The sequence below is a fragment of the Pezoporus flaviventris genome, unplaced genomic scaffold, assembly GCF_033815535.1.
Source record: "Pezoporus flaviventris isolate CSIRO_AGI_PZ_B2104156 unplaced genomic scaffold, CSIRO_AGI_Pfla_v1 ptg000019l, whole genome shotgun sequence".
Taxonomy (NCBI): Eukaryota; Metazoa; Chordata; class Aves; order Psittaciformes; family Psittacidae; genus Pezoporus; species Pezoporus flaviventris.
In genome coordinates, this window is record NW_026892567.1 from 933,358 (window position 1) to 954,722 (window position 21,365).

The 21,365-nt window shown below is 49.1% G+C and overlaps 1 protein-coding gene and 1 long non-coding RNA gene across 2 annotated transcripts in view; one reads left to right on the forward strand and one right to left on the reverse strand.

Annotated features, from left to right (window-relative positions):
* The window catches only part of LOC133270186 (uncharacterized), a 402,598-nt gene that overhangs the window by 40,698 nt on the left and 340,535 nt on the right, over window positions 1-21,365 (reverse strand). The window lies entirely within an intron of this gene.
* Window positions 18,240-20,174, forward strand: LOC133270205 (serine/threonine-protein kinase pim-1-like; the record flags this gene model as incomplete). The annotated part of the gene is given in 7 exon segments (XM_061455199.1): window positions 18,240-18,437; window positions 18,537-18,638; window positions 18,738-18,788; window positions 19,051-19,417; window positions 19,625-19,801; window positions 20,043-20,136; window positions 20,138-20,174. Coding segments are annotated over 7 exon segments (1,026 nt in total), but the record flags the coding sequence as incomplete, so codon positions are not given.

Here is a 21,365-nt window from a genome sequence, read left to right on the forward strand (position 1 = left end):
CAGGCCTGCTGTCCTGTCGCTGGTCACTCCACTAAGGTGGTCGTGTGTTCTCAGAAGCCCCAACAGAAGGTGGGGATGCTCAAAGGCTGGTAGTTGCGAAGCAGAGGAGGAGAGGTGGGCAGGCTGCCTTACCTTGCCTGGGCGGCAGTCTGCTGGCCCTCCCTTCGCTGTTTTGTCTCCTCCAAGGCTGCTTTTGGTTCCATCCTGTACATGGTAGGTCCTTTTCCGTAGACGTCAAGTTCCACCTTGGGGAAAGCAGCAGGACCTGGTGTCTGTAAGAGAGGCAGGGAGGTTGCTGGGTACACAAGTGTTCTGCTGACAGGAAGGGTACTCAACAAAGTGATCACACACTCGCTGTACAACACGCACAGTGGATTAAACCAGCACACTAAAGCAAACAAGCACAGTAAAGCGAACTGGGAATCAACTCTCAGCGAGGTTCCCATCCGTTACAGTCACAGCCAAATCCAAGCACAGGAGCGGTATGCACATAGAGATGGAGACGAAAATGGAGATAAGAAAAAGAATGTAAAAGAATATTTTATTTTCACAAAATAATGGAAAACAACCAAACTTGTCTTCCTGATACAGACACTCAAGTTTTCTACTGCAATTGAAAACAATCTGAACAAAACAAAACTCTCTTGGAGCCAAGACTACCCATTTTCTAAGAGCCTTCTCAGCTTTCACAGTGGCACACACAGTCCTGACTTCCACAGGAGGAACTCAAAGGTACGCTTCTGTTGAGCTGGACATTTGTGATGGAGGTTCTGTGGGAGTATGGGCCCTGAATACCCCATGAGGGAGGCCATCTCTGCTTTTATAACAGGGACACAGGGCTATGACTTCAGTTTTCCAGAGAAAAAGAATGTTGTGCTTTGATTTGATTAACCCAGCTGTGATTGATGCAAGAAGCCTCAGCGTCTGTGTTTCAGGCAGCCTGCTTGCACAAGTCACACAGTGTTTATGGTGAAGATTTCACGTGCCACACGCCTGACAAATTACTTTGCCCTTTTAAGTAAAGAATGCATTTCACATGGTATCTGCAAACTGTGAACAGCCACTGCACTCACACAAAGCAGCAAGACCACTGTCTGCAAGGAAAATGATTCATATCCCCATGAGGGTGCCCGAGCACAGTCACTGTATCTCACAAGCCAGATTCCACCAGAGCTGAGAATCATGAGTCTGCTATTTTGATGGTTGCCACCAAATAGTTCAGGACTGCCTTTGCACCTGCATCAGGACTGCCAGAAAACACCCAGTCTGCGGCAGTGCCTATAATCTACCAGTTGTGGACATGCTGTATCAGCTCACTCCTTCTCACACCCTTTCCCCTGACTGCAAGGCTGAAGGACAGCCACTACCTGGGTCCCAATACCCTTGGGTAAGGAGCATTCTGGAGGGTAGATTTTGTCTAGTTAAGCCCACCAGCACTTTTGGATCACTGACTACTGCGGCGCTTGAGCCTTTTGGGCATCTCCCCACTGCCCCAGTCCTGCCAGCCCATCTGTGCCAAGCACTTACAATCAACTGAGGGAAGCAGAGTAATGAGGACGCATTTAATGAAATGCTCAGTACTACTAAGGCCATAAATGACAGAATCACAGAATACCTCCCTACTGAACACAAGTGCACGTGTCCTGTCTTTCACACAACTGCCTCCTGTGCTCTTCAAGATGCCTTCCTCAGCTTATGTGGTTTACCTTTAATGCTTATTTCTATTCAAGGTGGTTTGAATCCTATTAACCCTTAAAGCTCTCACAATGTACCCAATCTGGATCAAACTATTTTTACAGAAGTCACCTGTTAGAAACAGGCATGCCAGGAGGTAAATTGCTCTTTTGTTAGATTTCTTCTCAATTCCCTTTATGCAGATGTTGCTTTGGGGCTGCACCTGTGGAGCTATTGGTGACTCCCATCCAATGCAAGTGGGTGTAGTCACTGGCAGCAGATGTCTGCATTCAAGACATGGTGCCACCTGAAGAACAAGCCACATCACATCATGTCATGAAGGCTATCAAGAGGTTTTCAGTGTTTTCCTGGTTAGAGTCTGCAGCAGCAAAGTCACTAGAAACACTGAAGCTGACAGCCACAGCTGCTGGGACGGATCCTTACAGATCAAAGGCTACTGAGAAAATAGGAAGACAACTGGAAAGAGTGACTTTACTGACAACTAAAACTAGGCCAGAAAGGTACTAAGTTAGTTCTCAGTAAAATTAAAAAGCCAGAGAGAAGATAGAGGCATCACTGTAAAAACTTGGTGCTCTTACATATATGCCCACACCTGGCACCATTTAAGGTTTGAGGCATGATGGATCTTCTGTAGCTATGACACAAGCAGTAGTTACTAACTAACTGCACTACTTAGCACTGGAACAAGATGCATGCACAGGTCCTGAAGATGCGGTGGTTGTTGATGCAGCATGAAGAGGAACCTGAATTTGGTCATGTTTCCTGACACTGGTGAAGAAAACACAATTTACTTTTCCAGTCTTACCCCTACTAACATAACTGGCACTGGAAGGAATCTGTGGTTCATTTTGCCCATTATTTAAGAATTACATCCTGTGCTAAAGGTATGGAACAAAATCACAGAATCTCAGAATCCCAGTCTGGTTTGGGTTGGCTCCTTAATGAAATGTGCCCTCATAAAAATCATGAAATGCAAACAAAAGTCTCAAGGCTCAAAGTTTCACATGAACACGTAAGGAAGGTTTTATAATTATAGAATATATATAATTATATAAAAATATACATAATTAAAATTATCCATAATAATAATAGAAATGCTTATATATCTCTCTTACCATTATAAATCATACAGTCTAAGAGAAATGCTTTTCAGCCCTCTGGGCTCATGACACCTCAGACCATAGGTGCACACGTGTGTGTGCGCGTGCTGCGGGGGCGGCAGTCGGGTCGGGGGGGCTGCAGCATCTGCAGAATGGCTTCCCTACATGTAAAACCTGCACTTGCTGGATATGTGACAGGGCTCACGTCCAGCCCCACAGTCTCACCGCATTGCTTGTTCCAATGAAGAGTGGCCATAGTGGAACATCAGCTGGTTTGCCAGAGGCCCAGGAACAAGAGGCAAAGGCACCAGCAAGGGTCCGTGGACCCAGTGCAACTGCAAAGTTCACCAGCCAGAGAAAGACAAAGGCATCGGCTACCTGGAAGATGAAGAGGTACTCAGGTACGGGCTTTCTCCTCCGTAAAAAGCAAAAGTACGCTGAGCACCTGCACACAGTTCAGTCACCTTGGTTGTGCTAAAAGCCTGTCCGGGAAGAGAAATCAACACCACAATGATAAACACTGAATCCTGTGTCCACAGGCTCTGAAATTTAGCAGCTTCATACAAATCACATCATTCTGCTTGATGTCTCATTAGATCATTCAACACTGCACTCCAGTACTATGTAACCTGCTTGCATATATAAGGACTCATGTCCTATGCAGGTGTTTAACTTTAAACTATACGGTTGGCAAACAGGGCTGCTTACCACACGACTGAAACCTAGAGATATGGAATCTGAATGTCAGAAATATACTTTTAAGATACACAAACGCTTCCGTTTCATTAAAGAAAAGCTGCTCACATAAAAAGCAATAATGAGGAAATAAGAACAATTGAAAACCAGAGGGTAAGTCAAAACCAGAGGCTTGTGCAAATCAGCACAACAGACCTGAAATCAACTGAGCTGAGCCATTCTGTACAAGCTGCCACAGCTTCCCTTACCCATCTCACGGTATTAAAACAGGAGCAGTCTTTACATGAAATTACTCTTCCTTACTTCTGTTGTTCAATTCATGCGTTTGCTCAGTTTGGGCGTTAAATAAAACCAGTCAGTTCCTAATCCCTTTTTTTTAGTGTTCGGGTATCAGGATGTTGGGGAATTGTCTGGGATGTACCTAACCACAGCAGTGCATTGACATTTAAACACCTGAAAATAACCTTGCTATAACATTTGATAAATAATTCTAGTTTTCAAGAAACACTTCAATTCAACCCCACACTCAAGTCAAAAGACAAGTATTTCTGGAGCTCCATAAAGGTCATCACTGTGCAAAAGCAGCCAAGCCTCTGCTTTGAAACCTGGCTGCTCTTTGGGCAAGTCTGAGGCACAGCTTTCAAATTCTTCCACTGCCTTTTGAGAACCACAAAACCAGAAATCCTCATGAATTCAGGAACACTTTTCCAAATAAACCTCTATTTCTGCGTCTTCTTTTCTTACCCAGAAAATGAGGCTGGTTGATACTCACCTGCTAACAGGACACTGCAGAAAGAAAATGCTTCATAGCTCTAAACTGCTTTGAACAAAGGAGTCTTAGCTGAACACGAAGCACTATTTTCAGATTTAACATGAGGAATCATTACTTAAGGTACGCACATTTTCTCACATTGCATTTAACAGCGATTAAGAAATACAATTAGGATAGCTCTCACAGCAGGGAAGTATTTGTAACACCTCCCTCTGGGTCACAAGTCAGCTTTGCATACTTGCATGGTGTTGGATTAGCCATTACTTTATACACAGGTTCTCCTGATGTAGCCAGAAAACTGAATGAGGTTTTTGAAGGAGGAATCCCAGAGCTGTGGGCTTTGAGCAACTCAGGAGTCTGCAGGGGGTAACCACAAGCTCTAAAACACTTGTGCCGCTCACAGAAAAACGCTCTTGCTATGCAGAGATGGGTACGAAGGGCCACAGACAAGACTGAATACTTTCAGTACTTACAGAACTCAGCAGACTTCATCCCAGAGCTGTATGCCATGGCCCTCTTTGCATGACAAAGAACAATTTGTTTGCAAAACCTGACTGTCCCCTTTCTGACACTTTACCAAAGCCTTGCCTTTCCAGGGACAGACAATGGCTGCTGTCAGGCAATTCAGAGGACTCCGGGCGCTCTGTGTTCTCTCACTCCTTCCCTACATTATTCTGTACAAAACACACGTGGAGCCCACCCAAGCTAACTAAGCGACCATTAACATCAGGTTCACAGAGCATACAGCCAAGGAAGGGCATAGTCACTCTTTGCTGAGGTTCCTTTTTCACCCCTTGAAGCCAGCCTTATGTAGTATAAAAGACCTTGCATGATCCTCTACCTTGGCATGGGTTTTAGTCCAGTTCTTTCTAATGACATTGAATTCACTATCCAGTTGGTACATCACACGCAAATGGCCACTGAGGAGGAGTGCACCTGTGCAGCAAGTGCCAAGTGACCAAATAGCCCTTTTAACACTGGTTTGGCTAAGGTGAAAGCAGAGACTTATCCGGTCTTGTAGACCAGAAGACTGTTCCTCCAGAGAGGTACACAGATAGAAGGATACACAGCTGTCACAGCCTCATAGGAAATACAAACTGCAATGAGTATGAAGGTGACGATTGGCTAGAACAACACAGACATTATATAGCCAGCAGTCCTGTGAAAGAAACAAAACATGTCAGTAAGCTGCAGCAATTTAAGAAAGAAGCTTTTTTTTTCAGTCCTCTTCTAGCATCATCCTTTTGACTCTGAGCTACTCATTGATAGTGGCAGCATAATCTAGAGCTGGGATCTCAGAATACTGCAGGCTCTTTCTTCAGATGTCTTTACATCTTCACTTTGCCATTTCTACCACTCCGCTTTTATCAGCAGCACTACAATCAACATTATCAATTTGCCATGTGCAAACCCTCATGTGCAATCAGGAGCTGAAGAGCAACACATCCATTTCTGTCTGAGTCTGGAAATGCAGAAGTCCAGTAGGGGTACACAGCAGAAACAGTCACTACGTACTAGCAGCGTGCAGCAGGTCACGATAGGCCCCTTGGTTTCCACAGACACCATGGATGGAGTAACGACTGTTAACTGTTTGCCCCTATGGATTTCAAGACAATTGCAGTAGTTTTGAAAGAGGAGTTAAAAGGCATTGAAAAATGCAATTTGATTTCCAGTCATTAGCAGCTTGGTTTGCACCTTCCCGAACACAGGGCATGGGCTGTTAGGTTTCCAGGAATTGCACACAGAGCTTCACCTCATGCATTACGCAGGAGAGTAAAACCATCACCCTCAAGTGACCTTTCCCTGCTGCTGAAAAACTACAGAATGTTAGCACTTCCCAGCAGGAAGTTTATGAACTTCCTGAAATCCTTCTACCTGTCAAGGTTGTGAAGAAAAGTGCTTCAGAGCGTTAACAGTGTTCCTGTATTGTCATGAACAGGAACTGAAGAGGATAATTCAGTCCTGCCAAAATTAATTGCAATGCTTTGACTGCACAGTAGCGTAAGACAGGAAACAGGTACCTGGCTGAAGGCAGAACCTCAGCATTTCCCAATCCCATTACAAAAATCCTAAACCCTGACTCCTGAGAACCATAACACCAACAGAGAGGGCAGAAAACTACAAGCAAGTGCACACAGATAAACTCAGAGCTAACTCCATGTGCTCTAAAAGAGCCTTACTTCCGAGGCCCTCAAGGCCTTAGCTTATTTGCAATTAAATCCAAGGGCGTGTTAAGTCCATTTCTCCTTTCTTATATTCCCATTAAAACAAACCCAAACCAAACTCAAACCACAACTAAGAGTTGGCACTGGATAAACCAGGAACCACTGTGAATAAAGCCTATCCAGATTTCAGAAAACACAAAATGAAGAGGCCTCCCACATCTTATGTGACTTATGCATTTCCAGAAAAAAAGGTCTTTCCTAAATTAAAAGCCCCAGCCAAAACAACACCACTCCTCTACCACTAGTATATGTCTCTCTGGAGACAATTCAATGACAGAGCAAAGCTGGCAGCTGTAGCTCTTAGGCTCCTATTAACAGTGCCCCACACTGGGCACACACCTCCTTGCACCCAGGATACATGGGGCCGCTAACAGCGTCTGTACTCTTAAGGCAGGGAGCTGGGAGATAAGAAATGTCTTACTGCAAATGAGAAAGCTCTTATAAGCACAATGCAATGGCGATCAGGATCCCATTCCTTAGGAAGATCAGCATCAGTATGATTATGACCTCAGCACCACAAAGTATTACCACTGGAAACACACAAAAGTGAGGTTTATGAAGAACCGAACCAACAGGCTGCCTCTGTAATTCCCCCCTCTCCCCACCCCTTGTGTTTTGCACTATTGTTCATGAACTCCATAGAATTCCCTGCTGGAGCAGCTCTTTCCTTCTCTCACTGCAGCTGCCAATCATCAACCCCATTTCATAGCTTTGGGGGGGGAAATTCTACATGCCCACAGTTTGTCAGAATGGGCACGACCCTGCCAGTTCACCCCTAACAAATTCTGCTTTTCATAACAAGCATTTTGCACATTTATACTCTAATGCTGCTCATCTGTAGTATTTAGATACAACAAATAAAAAGGAGATGAAGAGTCAACTTTGCCTGAAGAGTGCAGTTTTCTGATACATACTCCTTTAACATTTACGTGTACTTAAATCAACAGGCTCGTCTGAGCGTTAGCTTGGCGTGAGCTCCTTTCCCCTCATTCCTGTCAAAAAAACCAAAGAGGCTTTGTGAAGCACTTCTGAAAACAAAGGGGCTTTGGTTTTTTTTTTGTCCAGTTTTGGTCAAATGATTTTCACCTTCCAGCTGTGATGCTGGAATCACACAAACTTGCTCTAAGGTTAGAGAGCTGAGAGCACCATGTCCCGAAACATTTCCTCTCTTAGTTGTGAGCAGTGTTTGATTCATAACCCAGATCTTGTTTAAAGAGTTGGCTTCTCTCTGATTTCTATTTGTGTCACTTCAAATCCTACTGCTGCAATAGGAAGCAAAAGAATTCTCTGGACTCCACCTCGAGAAGGCAGAGTCTTAAATGCCTGAAGCACACCTCCTCTCACCCTGAGACACATCCCTTAATTCTGGGTGCCTCAGAGGGTTAGACAACAATTAAACCAGCCCAGCAGTGGTGGATGGTTACACACAGCAGGCCCTGTCTCCTCCAGCTGAAACCAAGAGTTCTGTGGAGGGAGAGGAGGACAAAGGGAAGGTATCCCTCAGCCGTGGAGTCTGGAGGTTTGCACAGGGACAGGGGAATTGGCTTCAGGTCCCACAGCTTTGACACAGCCTCAGAATCCAGACCCAGATAGTCAGAGATGATGTTCAGTTGCAATCCCGAGTACTGATAGCAGTACCCCTAGCCATCAGAACTGCACGTGGCAAGTGACCCCTGGGGTGCTCAGAGCCACAGACTTTCTTCAGAACAAAGGTTTTGTTCCACACATTTCAGCACCTATTTTTGATATGGTTCTCCATGAAGGAATACATAGGCAGGCTGCTTTGCAGTTGGTCTCAGGCCAGTTCAGATCTCTTAAGTTAACGTAGCTTGTCCCCATTAGTAGTACCTCAATTCACTCATCTGAAAGTGACACTGACCTCTGGATAAACTGTACATTGGCTGCTAAGAATCAGGCAGGGGAGTTACACGGAAAGATGGAATAAAATCCTAATATTCTCTAGGGCCAGCATGCTAAAAAGCTCTGCCTCAACAATATGCAAAGATGCTCCTGAGCTCAATCATCCAACACAGTTACTTGAAGACACAAAGCAGAGAAAGCAGACTAAAGGAGTAAACTACTGCTCCATTCATTTAGCTACCAATAGGGAGAAGCAGTGCTTTAGGCTATGTGCCATTCATCATCAGTTAGTGCCTGCAGGCCTGCCAATAGAGTAGTAACAGCAGCACAAATAGTATTTGACAGATATTTGTTCTCTCTTGTGCCCCTCCTTGTCTTGTTCCATTAGGATTGTTTTAAATACACTGCCCTTGTAAGAGAAAGCAGTGAAGCACTTCTGAAAACCAGAAGTGATGACATTTGTGATGGTTCATTACACAGCCTCAGGACAACCTCCAAGAAAATGCAGTGACCTGAATGTAAACAGGTCTACAAAAGATGCACAGAGTTATTCGTCTCATTTCTGGGGCCCTCCAGGAGGGGGCATAAACAGACTGAGAGACAAAAATGCCCCTCCTCATCTTCATCGGGACTTAGTTCTTGCCTTCTGCTTCCCCATTGTGAAGACTGAACACACGGGAAGTAGAATGCTAGGAACACAAGCCTTTTTCACTCTCATCACTAGTGCGACTGCATTCTGGCCCCTTACACATACGCTAGTCGCTTTGCGGAAAAGGTAGATTTTTGTACTGTACAAAGAAAGTGAATTCTGATTACTTCTATGAGCAACATATGCAGAGGAGGAGATTTAACAAGGCAGAAACTGTAGCAAGACAGCGACTGAATCTTCTGAACATCCCTTAACGGATACCAAGTTTAAAGGGCACTTACTAAATGCTAACCATGTTTGCCTCAGCTGCAGGTGCACTCTCAAGTCTGTCTGGAATCCAGCACCAGAAACAGTGAGCTCAGATCCAGGTATTCCTTTAAGATGGTCGTACTCCCAGCGACAATGCCAGATGCCTGTTAAAAATCAATCAATATCAAATGAGCGTTTTTGAAGAGTGCCAAGACAAGGTTGGGGTTATTTAAATATTTGACAAGTGAAGCGTTTTGTCCTCAGCATGTCGGGGAAGCAAAACTAAACACGCGTTACTGCGAGACTAGCCAGCTGTAACATCACATCTACAGATAAGAAAGATCAGTACAAGTCAAAGTGGACTAAGTACACTGGGGGTAAATAGTTCAGGTTACTACATCTGGGGCTAAGTATCAGCACAGCTGGATTCTTACGAAATTTTGCTGCCATTTAGGCCCTTCTCATTTAATTGAGTCTAAACCTAGGCACTAGTTCTCCCACCTACAGCATTTAACTGATGTAATCACTTGCTTTCCTTGCCCAAAATCATGCAATAAGGAAAAACAGCCTCAGAGGCTGGAGGATTACACCTACCATAACCTATAATTCCAGTCACGCCAAAGATGAAAATCCAGAAGAGAATCCCAGCTGTGAACCTCAATGACACAAGGAAGAGCAGGCTCACAATCATTGCAACGAACAGCCCACTAGAAAGACAAGAAACAGAAACCCAGGGAGAACAAGTGTGAGCATCTTTCTTGCACGCCTCTTACTCCAAATGAGGGTCCCTTCGTCTCGTGTAGGAGAATGGTTTGCAAAAATGTATTTCAAAATCTTCCTTATGAAATATTTCCTCATGGCTCTCTGCTGTTAGAAACAGACAGATTATATATGAAGATCTGGACACAGCCAGAATTGTCTGCGTACACCGAGTTCTCAGGGTGCCTGAATGGGACCAGCACACGTCTGGTTTGGTCATTTACACTGGCTGACCAACTCACTGCCTTTTCCAGGCCATGGCCTAGTCTACAGCACACAAACTTAAATGGGAGAAATACCTGGGTGTGGGGAGGTTACTGGTTTATGTCCTCCATTTAAAATCCCTGCTTGCACAGAAACAATATTAGGAAAGTAACATTTGAGGAGCTTTCCTAGAAAAAAAAAGAATTCATTTTAGGAGGAAAACCAGTGATCCTTTCTACCCATCGGAGAAGAAAATGATCAGGGCATAGTGATGCATAAAAAGAACCTGTTCAGAGCCATCAGTGGGACCCCTAGGATGGACATCTCCAGTGTCTTTATCAAGTCTGTGCTAAGGAAACATTTGCTTTCATTTCACACCCAGAAAGCAAGTCAGAAAGGAAAGAATGACTGCAAAAGGCCTTTACTCAGCAGGTTTCTTCTAAAGCAATGCAAATAAAGCAGTGTGAACAATGGTTCCATCCAACAAAGATCCAGCTTAGACGCTTCACAGAACATTTCATTTCTCTAGAACTTTGAGGTGTTACATCAGAATTTTGTGTTAGAACAGCCACAAAAGAAATGAAACCCTTTTCTTCCCTGTGGTCAGGAACTTCTCTTCTGAACGTTCCCAATTTATTTAGCCAGTGACTAAAGATAACAAACGGGTCAGCCTGACCACAAACAATCAAAACCGGATGTTTCGGGCAAACTAAGCCAGACAGGCAGAGGGACAAGAAAAAGAACATCAGTTTATTTAGTTAAACCTTTGTAAACTGGGCTTAAGTCCTAGCCCCTTAGAGGCTTCCCAGCATGATGCGTGTTCCCTTTCTGAATGGCTTGTTTGAAATTCAGAATGTATTCCTCAAAAAAGCACTGTCATTTTGGAGTTCCTGACTCTCTTCTTCAAGGCAGTAAGATACCTTTATCTACGGTGAGCTTCAGATTTGCTCTAGTAACACCAAAACTGAATGAATACATGGTAACAACTGTCATTAATAGAGTGCTTCCCTTAAACTGAGCCTTGAAAGCAGCAGTTCTTTGGGAGTAGGATAAAAAGAACAGAGCAATTCCATATTAGATTTTTAATCCCACCTCCTTTCACCATCAGGCCTTCACTCTCATCACCCAAACTCTGGCACTTTCATATGTTTGCCCAGAAATCACTGGATGCATGCTGTCATTTGGTGAAAAGTGTGAGGAAAATTCTACCCAAATACTTTAAAAGTAACAACAATCCCTTATAAAAGCATCCTATTTGAAATGGGGAAACTGGCTTCAGTATGGAGAAAGTCTGCTCAGAAAATGGTCAATTCTCTCTCCAGCCCATCTGTCGAGCAGCATCTCCTTTGAGAGAATCTTCACTGTAAGTCTGATTTCAGTAACAGATCGAGAGAGAATGGCCATTTAGGCATATATACTCACAGATCTGCTGCAGCAAAATAGCTACTTCTTTTGTTTTGGTGCTGCATTTTTACTAATTGCTCGTTATTGAGTAATAATTGCAAGATAAAGCTAACTCTGTTCAGTAGTTTTTGTTCTTTAAGTTGCTTTGCCTGCTGCACTGGATTTGTTTATTACAATAAATTTAACTACATATTGCTAGTTTCAATTTGGAAATTGGGATGTGTTTTATATAGATATTCATGACATTTAGCAACTGCAATTGGTTTGAAAGTCTCTTAATCAAGAATTTTTAGGTTTGGAATTACCAGGCAGATGGGTCCTGCAGCAGAAGACAGCAGCACCTCTTGGCTTTCTGCCTGGTAAGATATTAAAAAGCTACTCCAGACCATACTGTATGCATGTATGCTGGGCTATCCTTACCTCACATACAGAACCATAACAACTTTACGGCAAAGCTTAAAAGTAGGTTTGGTAACAAACACGTATGTGATCAATTCTTCAATTCCCTACACATTCCATAGTGAGTTTGGAAAAAACATAAAATTATCCATTAGAATCTTACATTAAAATCCAGTACCAAGAAATAGCATAGTCTTCAAAACTTTTTACTCTAATTGATCTTGCATCCAGGATATTACTGATGCTGCTGAGAAAAGACAAGACTGCTAATAGCAGAGAAGCAGAAAACTGCTCAGTGAAGCAAAAGGAGGACTTCTTGGAGTTGTTTTCCTAGCCTGCAAAGTGCTTGCCCATATTAACGTTTCCTAAGAAGAAATGAAGAATCATCTTGTCAAAGAACAAACAATGTAGTTGTAGATGCCAGAAGAAGGAAACTTCCTAAGGTGCGGGTGCTAGCACTGCTGGGAAGGTGCTAGAATGCAGCAGCCTCAGATCCAGAGGTAAGAAAAGGTACCCCTGTGCTCCAGACTGCCTGAGGATGGAGAGTAGCAGGTTGCTACCCAGCACTGGAGATGCTTGCTGTCCATCTGCAAGGGAGGTGCTGTCTGGCATCAGAGCCCAGGACGTTGCCTTTTGACCTTCAGATGTGTGCTAAAAACAGGAGCGTGCTGATGAGGTGAGATGCAAAAGTACTAGGACAATCCACAGTACTAGGAAGGCTGCTGTAGGAAGGAAGAGCTGAGGCCATCACTGGCTGGCCCGAGTCCTGCTGCATGAAGACTTCAATTTGAACCTCCTTTAACTTTCCTTGCTATTAATTTTGGCTAGGAAAACCAAGTGGAATGTTTTCAAAACTGACAGTCATTCTGAGGAACACTAAAGCTTTTGGCTCCTTGCTCATTTCTGCATACCACAGTGCTGGGTTTCCCTACTGGAACTTTGCAAGTGCTCAGGCACAGAAACCATCTACCAGGAAGTCTCGTCTGGGTACCCTCAGCCATTTGATACAACAGATTCTGATCTTTGTTTTTCAATTCCTAAATTATTTCACAGTCTCAGAATCCAACACACAAGCACTTAAGAAAGGTAAAACCTACTTTGTAGTTCCCCTGAGGTCAGTTACGTTTCTTGTTTTCCCTCTTCCATCTTTGAAGGTAGTCTGATTTGCCACAGCTAGCACACCACTCTTCATGGAGAAGTCCAGGAAGCATCTCTTAAGAACTATTCAAAATACCAAAAGAAAGCAGGAATGGAAAGCAATGGAAAAAAAGACAGAAACTATGGGTAAGACAGAGAGAGGAGGAGTTTATAAAAGAGAGAGATAAGGACAGACGTTCACATACTCATTTATGTTGCCCTGCTCTTTGCTGCACCAAATCCTTGGTTTCATTCCAAAGGGAAGAGTAGGTCAGTCCTCCTACACAGCTGTACGTCACCTTTATCTACTGGTTCTGCACCTTCCTTTAGGTTTAGAGATGGGAGAAATCACACAGTACATTTGAGTCCAAAATCAGTTCCACGAAAGACAGACTTCTTTGCCTAGCTAAATTACTGAGGAGCTCTACACAACAGGAGCCTTAAGAACTGCTTTGAGACACTCTGCTCCACTGCTGCGGGGTACTTAAGTACTAAAGGATACTTCTCACAGTACCGCAACCACATGGGTAGCTGCAGATACTCTTTAAGGAAACAGTAATCACTGAAAGAGTTAGGGATGGGATGTGCATACAAGACCTTCATCCCTGACCAAATCACTGCCAAAGCGTATGCATGGGACAACTCCTTATACGGTGAGATCAGAATAATTCAAAGCTTTGCTGGAGCTCAGTAAAATCATGCTTATTACGCATTGCTTAAAGAAACAAAATGTATTCCATCTCCTCCTGATACACACAGACCTTGTGAGGACTCTTAAAACCAGGTCTGCAGAACTGCTTCAAGTAATTCCACTTAACTCTCACAATTCAGGATTTAAAACCACTGGGAAACAGAGATAAGCAAAGCAAGCCGCTCGGCAGGTATCCCAGGAAGGTGTGCTTACAGCTGCCTGCTCCCAGACCTCTCAGTCTCCTCTCTACTGCCACTGCCTAAACACCAGAAATAAAACCCCAAGAGCTTCTCCTTCGGGTCTTTTCTGTTACTTGGTGCATGTTGAGAACAACTAAGAACCAGGCAGCAATGCTTTAGGACTACTCTTGCTCCAAGGTGGATGAAAGAATTAATGATCCAAACTTGGGTACTTAGAAGCTGTGCCATTAGCGATGCCATCTGTAAGCTGCGCTGATCCTTTACCAAAAAGATTCTCTGAATGATGAAAACAACTGCATTTACTGGGAGGGTGGGGAGGCCCTGGAACAGGTTGCCCAGAGAGGCTGTGGATGCTCCATCCCTGGCAGTGTTTAAGGCCAGGCTGGACGGAGTCTTGGACGACACGGTCTAGCGTGTGGTGTCCCAGCCTGCGGCAGGGGAATTGGAAGTGGATGATCTTAAGGTCCTTTCCAACCCAAACCATTCTATGATTCTGTGAAAAGAAAATGACAGGCTCCCTAAGGGGAAAAATCACACATGAGAGAGAAACACTGTTGGGTTTGCACATTTGGGATGAGGCTTTGCAATATTAAGGTTTAAGGTTTTGTAATACTAAGACTTTGCAATATTGGGACTGGGGCTAAGCCGGTGCAAACTGCTGCTGTAGTTAAGCAGTAAGTTGGGGTACCATGTGCCTGCCAGAGAGTTATGAAATCAAACCCTAAAAGGAGAGAAAGAAAGAAGTAAGAGGAAGGGGTGTACGAAACTGAGTAAGGGGAGGTGTAACCAGAGGCAGGACAGTTAGCATGTGTTATGATGCTGTGTAATACTGAATTCCGTGATCGCTTCCATGGTGGCTGAACACCCATCACTGTGTGGGACACCTCGCGGCCCATGTCCCCACCGCTGTGGGTCTGAAGATCTGAACCTGACTGCCTTGATCACCATTAATGAAGAATGGACTTTGATCAAACCGGACAAGTGTCGCAGTGATGGAATCGGAACTGGCTTCAGCATCCAACAACCCAACACCACACACCATCCATCTTTCCTGCCTGGAGACACTGCTATGGCAGATGGAGCCCCAAGTCATGACAGTGGGAAGTGTGAGGCCTGGCATGACATAAATGGTATGGAATAAGGGGTGGATACTGTCCTGGTTGTGGCTGGGACAGTGCTCCTTTGCTTTCTAGTACCTGGTGCTCTGCTGCCTTTTGGCTTTATTCCGAGAGCAATGCTGACAACACACTGACGTTTTAGTTGTACATAAACTGGGGGGAGTTCTTTGGAAGGGAAGGATCACTGCTCGGGTCGGGCTGGGTATCACTCAGTGGGTGCTGAGCAATTGTATGGGGCATCACTTGTGTTTATTGGGGTGGCTTTTTTCTCTCTTCTTGTTATGTCCCTTATCATCATTATCACTATTATCAGCACTAGTACATTGTGCTTCGGTTATTAAACTGTTCTTATCTCCACCCTCGGGTTTTTCATCCTTCCCTTCCTGCTCCCCATCCCGCTCCAGGAGCCAAAACCCGCCCCAGAGTCACCGACACCTCTGCACACCCCCTCCCCCCCCGGGTGCCGGGGATCGGCTGCCCCAGCAGCACCTCCCCCCCGGGGGGAAACAGCCCCCAGGGCCCCCCACAACAGCCCCGCTCCATCCCCAGGGCCGGAAAGCTGCGGGACCCCCACAGCTCCCAGCCCCCCATGCCCCGGCTTCGCAGCACCCCACACTCCCAGCCATCTCGCAGCCCCACTGCCCAGCGCTCGCACCCGCCCCCCGCATTCCCCCGCAGCGCCCGGCCCCACTGCCCAGAGCCTCGGGGGGCCGCAGACCCCCAGCCCCGCTCCCCGGGCTCTGCAGCGCCCCCCAGACCCGCGCCGCGCCCGCTCACCCTCACCTCCTCCCGCTCGGCCGCCGCCATTGCCGGCTGCAGCTCCGCCTCACGCCCTGGGCCCGCCTCCGACGCAGCCAATCAGCGCACGGCTCCCCCGCGCGGGGCACGCTGGGACCTGTAGTCCGGCCTCCGGCACATGCGCACGGGGCAGTGGGCGGGGAAGGGGGGGGCAGCGGGACCCCCGTGAGGGGCGGGGCCTTTCCTCATGGAGGAGCCGCCCCCCATGGGATCCCAGAGGCACCGGATGGGCTGGGGTGAAGGGACCTTAAAGCTCCTCCAGCTCCAAGCCCTGCCACGGGCAGGGACACCTTCCACATGGAAGGAGCAGCTTGCTCCGAGCCCCTGTGTCCAACCCGGCCTCCAACGCTGCCAGGGATGGGGCAGCCACAGCTCCTCTGGGCACCCTGCGCCAGCGCCTCAGCACCCTCACAGGGAAGAGCTTCCTGAGAGCTTGTGAAATACGAACTCACTCCTCTAAACGAGGTAACGAGGGTTTAGTGAGGGACAAAGTCAAGAAAGCAAAAGCGACAGCGCTGGGCGCCTGACCGCAGCCAGAGGCGCAAGGGATTAGCATTTGGTACAGGTTTATATACTTTCAGTGTTACATTAGTTACATGCATATTCATAATTCCCGCATATAGGCGGGGGATATTATAACTAGCTTCAAGAATTTATTATCACAAGTCTCCTCCTCTTGGCGCCTGTGCACTGCTCTGTGGTGATTGTGAGCAGGGAGCTTGAGGATGAAGTAAACAGTCTTCCTCTTGTGAGCAGGGGTCTTCAAGATGAAGTAAGCAGTCTTCCTCACGGTGTACTTTTCACCTCTGGCACAGTTGGACCCCCCAGGAACCACACAACCAGCTATATCTGTAATTATTCTGAGAAATAGCAAGGATTTAAAACAGTGTGACCTTCCTGCAAAATTTGTTGCAGGATGGGCAGACAAGGAGTATCCCAAGCTAGCAGAGCCTTGGGAGGCTCTGTCTGAAACTAACTGATAAGGATGGTGTGAAATAACCCATTCATGTTTAGTGGGGCCACTAAAGCCTGTTATCTCACCACAGACTTACAACACAAACATTGCTCTTTAAAACTACTTTAGAAGACTAGCCTGAAACAATTAACTCATGTTTAGTGGGGCCACTACATCCCACCGACTTACAACATAAACACTGTTCTCTTTCTACAGCCTAAGTTAAGCTAAACAGTACTTTAACCCTATGTTTTCCAGGCACCAGCTTTCCTTATACCAAGCTTCACCCCCCACCTTCTTTAACCTTTACAAATTCTTTTGCTATGTGACTCCATTTAGATCAAGAGATCTGAACCTTTTTAACTTGGTGTCTGGTCTGGTATCTTTAGCGTGTTTTGTTTCTGTTATTGTAAACTCGTACAGTTATATCCTGCACGTGAGCACACCTATGATTTGAGAAAGCCAATACATTTATGTGTTCATCACAATCTCACCTCAATCCACCTCTGTGGAAAGGAAAAAGGGGATAAAATAAGCAGTAAATTGCAGCCTCCTTGTGACTTCCCAAAGCCTCCGGTTTCAGTTCTAAAGCCTCGTTCGCAGGGTCCCAAGGCTCAGGTTCAGTTTCCAAAGGCTCGGCCGCGGGGATGCTGCTGCCGGGCGGGGGGCGCACGAGCCCGGCCGCGGGGCTGGGCAGGGCCCGCTCCGCCGTTCCCCGGGCTCCCGCGGCCGCGAGACCCCCCCCGCCGGCCGCTCCGCCCGGTGGCAGCGGGCGCCCGGGCCGCGCGTGGACAGAGCCGTTGACAGCGAGGCTGCGGCGGCGGCGGCAGCAGCGGCTTCTGAGCGGCTTCTGAGCGGCTTTTGAGCAGCAGCGACTTCGGCAGCGGCTTCTGAGCGGCAGCGGCTTCGGTAGGAGCAGCAGCAGGGGCAGCAGCACCAGGTGAGGCGGCGGCGGCAGCTCTCGGCGGTCCGGAGCCCGCCCTCCGCCGCTCCCCGCGATGGTGCCTCCCCCGTCCCCCCAGCGTCCCCCCGCAGGGGCTCGCGGCACCGCTCCCCTCTCCCGGTACTGGCAGTGGCGGCGCTGGGCGAGCCGCCGCCGCTGGGTCTGGGTCTGGCGAGGCAGCGCCGGCCCCTGGCGCTCCCCGGCCCGCCCCCAGGCCCCGCCCCGCCTGGGGCCGGCCGGGGGCCGCCACCATCCACAGGTGCCCGGCGGAGCGCGGACCGGCGGCGGAGCGCGGACCGGCGGCGGAGCGCGGACCGGCGGCGGAGCGCGGACCGGCGGCGGAGCGCGGACCGGCGGCGGAGCGCGGACCGGCGGCGGAGCGCCCGCTCCCTCCCCGCCCCGCAGCCTCCCGGCAGCCGCGACCCCCGAGACCCCGGAGCGCGGTGCTGCTGCGGGGGTGCCGTCACCGGCAGCGCGGTCGGGCAAGGTGCCCGTGCTCCTCCTGACCCGCATTGACCCGTCGGCCTATCTGCGCTCCGGGACCGGCGGGGAGCGGCGCGCCGCGGAGCCTCGGCCGGGAAAGGCCGGGAATGATGCGGCTCCGCTCGGCCCGGAGCGCCCGGTGGGGGCCGGCGGGGACCCCGCGCGCAGCGACAGCGGCCGCGTCTGTCGCACGGGGCACGACAAGGAGAGCTTCGAGCGGCTTTACCGCGTGGGACCGCTGCTGGGGAGAGGCGGCTTCGCGTCCGTGTACTCGGGGCTCCGCCTGTGTGACAACAGCCCGGTAAGGGCGGGCCCGGCGGCGGGCCGGGGAGGCGTCGGGGCTCAGCTCAGCTCAGCTCAGCTCAGCTCAGCTCAGCCCAGCGCTGCCCTTGGCTCGCAGGTGGCGATCAAACAAGTGGCTCGGGAGCGCATCTCCTCGTGGGGCGAGCGGGTGAGTGCGCGGGGCCACCGGGACAGTGCGGGGCAGAGCGGGTGGGGGTGAGCCGGTGGGGCCGGCGGGGGGGAAAGTGGGACAGGGAGAGGGGAGTGGGTGTGGAATCACCAGGGGACACGGGCCGGGTAGGGGTGCACCAGAGCATCCCTGGGGATTGCGGGGGGCACCTGCAGGAGGGCATCAGAGCATCCCAGGCAGGGAGGCACAGGAGCCCCGGGCCAGCATCGGCCCTGCTGACAGTGCCGTGGTCCCCCTGCAGCCCAGCGGCACTCGCATTCCCTTGGAGATAGCCATGTTGAGGAAGGTGCGCTCCGGCTGCAGTGCCATCATCCAGCTCCTCCATTGGTTTGAGCTGCCCCACTCCTTTGTGCTGGTTCTGGAGCGTCCGGAGCCATCGCAGGACCTCTCCGACTTCATCAAAAAATGGAGGTTCCTGCCCGAGGATCTGGCGCGGGGCATTTTCCTCCAGGTGCTGGTGGCTGTGCGGCACTGCCACAGCCGCGGTGTCCTGCACAGGGATATCAAGCCCCAGAACATCATCATCAACTTGGCCACCAGAGAGGTCAAGCTAATTGACTTTGGTTGCAGCACCCTCCTCAGGGACACGGTCTACACCAAATTTAGCGGTGAGCCCACAGCCCAGGGTGCTTCCCGTACCGAGCAGTTTGTGAACAAGAGTCACGTGCTGATGACGAGGTGGCGGGTCACACCGAGTGTGCGTCCCCACGTCCGTGGCGCCGCCGGTGCAGCCCCTGCATCCCTGGGGATCCGCGGGCGAGAATCCAGGAGCAGGCGGCATCTGCCTAATGAGGTGCGCCCGTATCCTGTTGTAGGAACACCTTTGTACTACCCGCCGGAGTGGTTCCGCTGGCACTGCTACCACGGCCGTCCGGCGGCGATCTGGTCCCTGGGCGTGCTGCTGTATGAGATGGTGTGCGGGGTCCTCCCCTTCCGGTGCTGCGAGGACATCGTCAGCGGGCAGCTCTTCTTCCAGCGCCGGATCTCTGTCGGTAGGTACCTGGCTTCGCAGCAGCAGGGGAAGGTTGGGGTTTAGGGGGTGGCAGCTGATCTCCCTTGGTCAGCTGGAGGAGGTGGCCCATGTCCTGCCATCCTGCTCTCCTCCAAACCGAGTCATGGAGCAGGAGGTCTGGGTGCAGCTCTGAGCGCACCCAGGCCTGGGCGCTGCGGACGGTGGCACGAGGTAGGCAGGAGCCTCCTGCAACTGAGCGGCAGTTCCCGGATTCTCCCCAGAATGCCAGCACCTCATCAGGTGGTGCTTGTCCATGAGAGCTCGCGACAGGCCATCCCTGGACGATGTGTTCAACCACCCTTGGCTGCAAACATCCACTGCCCCAGGAGACAGCCGCCCTGCACCCTCACAGCCTGAGCCAGCAGCTGGGCAAGTGAGCTGGGGGTGCCTCTTGGGGGGAGCGTGGAGTTTGGGGTTTTTGGCAGGTTGGGTATTTTGGTGGGGATTTGGGCTCTTGGGAGGTTGGGATGGAGTTTGGGGGCCTGTGGGGATTTTTTGGAGACTTTGAGGTTTTGGGGGTTGTTTTTGGGGAGGGACTTTGTGGGTTTTCCGAAGAGCTGGTGGTTTTGGGTGTTTGGGTGTTTTGGGAGTTTGGTGAGGTTGGGTGTTTTGGGGGGTGTTTGGGGATTGGGTGTTTTGGGGGGACTTTTGCAGTTATTGTGGGGCTTGTGGGGATTGGTTTCTGGGTTCTTTGGATAGCAATAGGTGTCACAGGGACACCTCATAAGAGTTAATTCTCCTCCTTGTAGCTGGGGCAGTGGTGAGGTTGGGCTTTAGTCTGAGGATAACGCTGGTAACACACCGATTGTATAGTGGTTTCTGATTAGCACTTACCCTGAGCAATGCTGATTCAGTCTCTCATGCTCTGCAGTGAGGAGAGACAAGACCTAACAGCAAAGCAACAGACAATGTGGCTACTCCAACACCAGCCACGAGCACTGCAGCTACTCCAACACCAGCCACAACCACTGCGGTGACACCAACAATGGACACAGGCACCGTGGCTACTCCAATGGCAAGGACTGTCACTACAGCTACAACTCCAGCAACATGCACTGCTGCTATTCCAACCAGGGCAAAACCAGAAGTGTGGCTACTCCAGACTCAGTGACAAGCAGTGAGGCTTCTCAAAACCAAGCCACAAGCACTGCAGGTGCTACAAGTACAGTGACAGACACATCGGCCACTCAAACGCCAAGGACAGGCACTGTGGCTGGTGCAACCCAATTCACCATGCCCTGCAGTTAATCCAGCCCCAGGCACAAGGACTGCAGTTACTCCACCACCAGTTTTAAGCTCTGCAGCTACTCTATCTCTGGGAAGGAGCAATGGCTCTACTCTAAGGCCTGCCATGTATACAGTGGCTACGTCAACCCCAGCCACAAACACTGCAGCTACTCCAGTGCAAGCCACAACCACTGCAGCCTCTCCAACGCCAGTGACACACACTGCTGCTCCTGCAGCCCCATCAACAAGCAGTGAGGCTTCTCCAATCCAAGCCCTAAGAACTGTGCCTACTGCAACCATGGCAGCAGGCACATGGG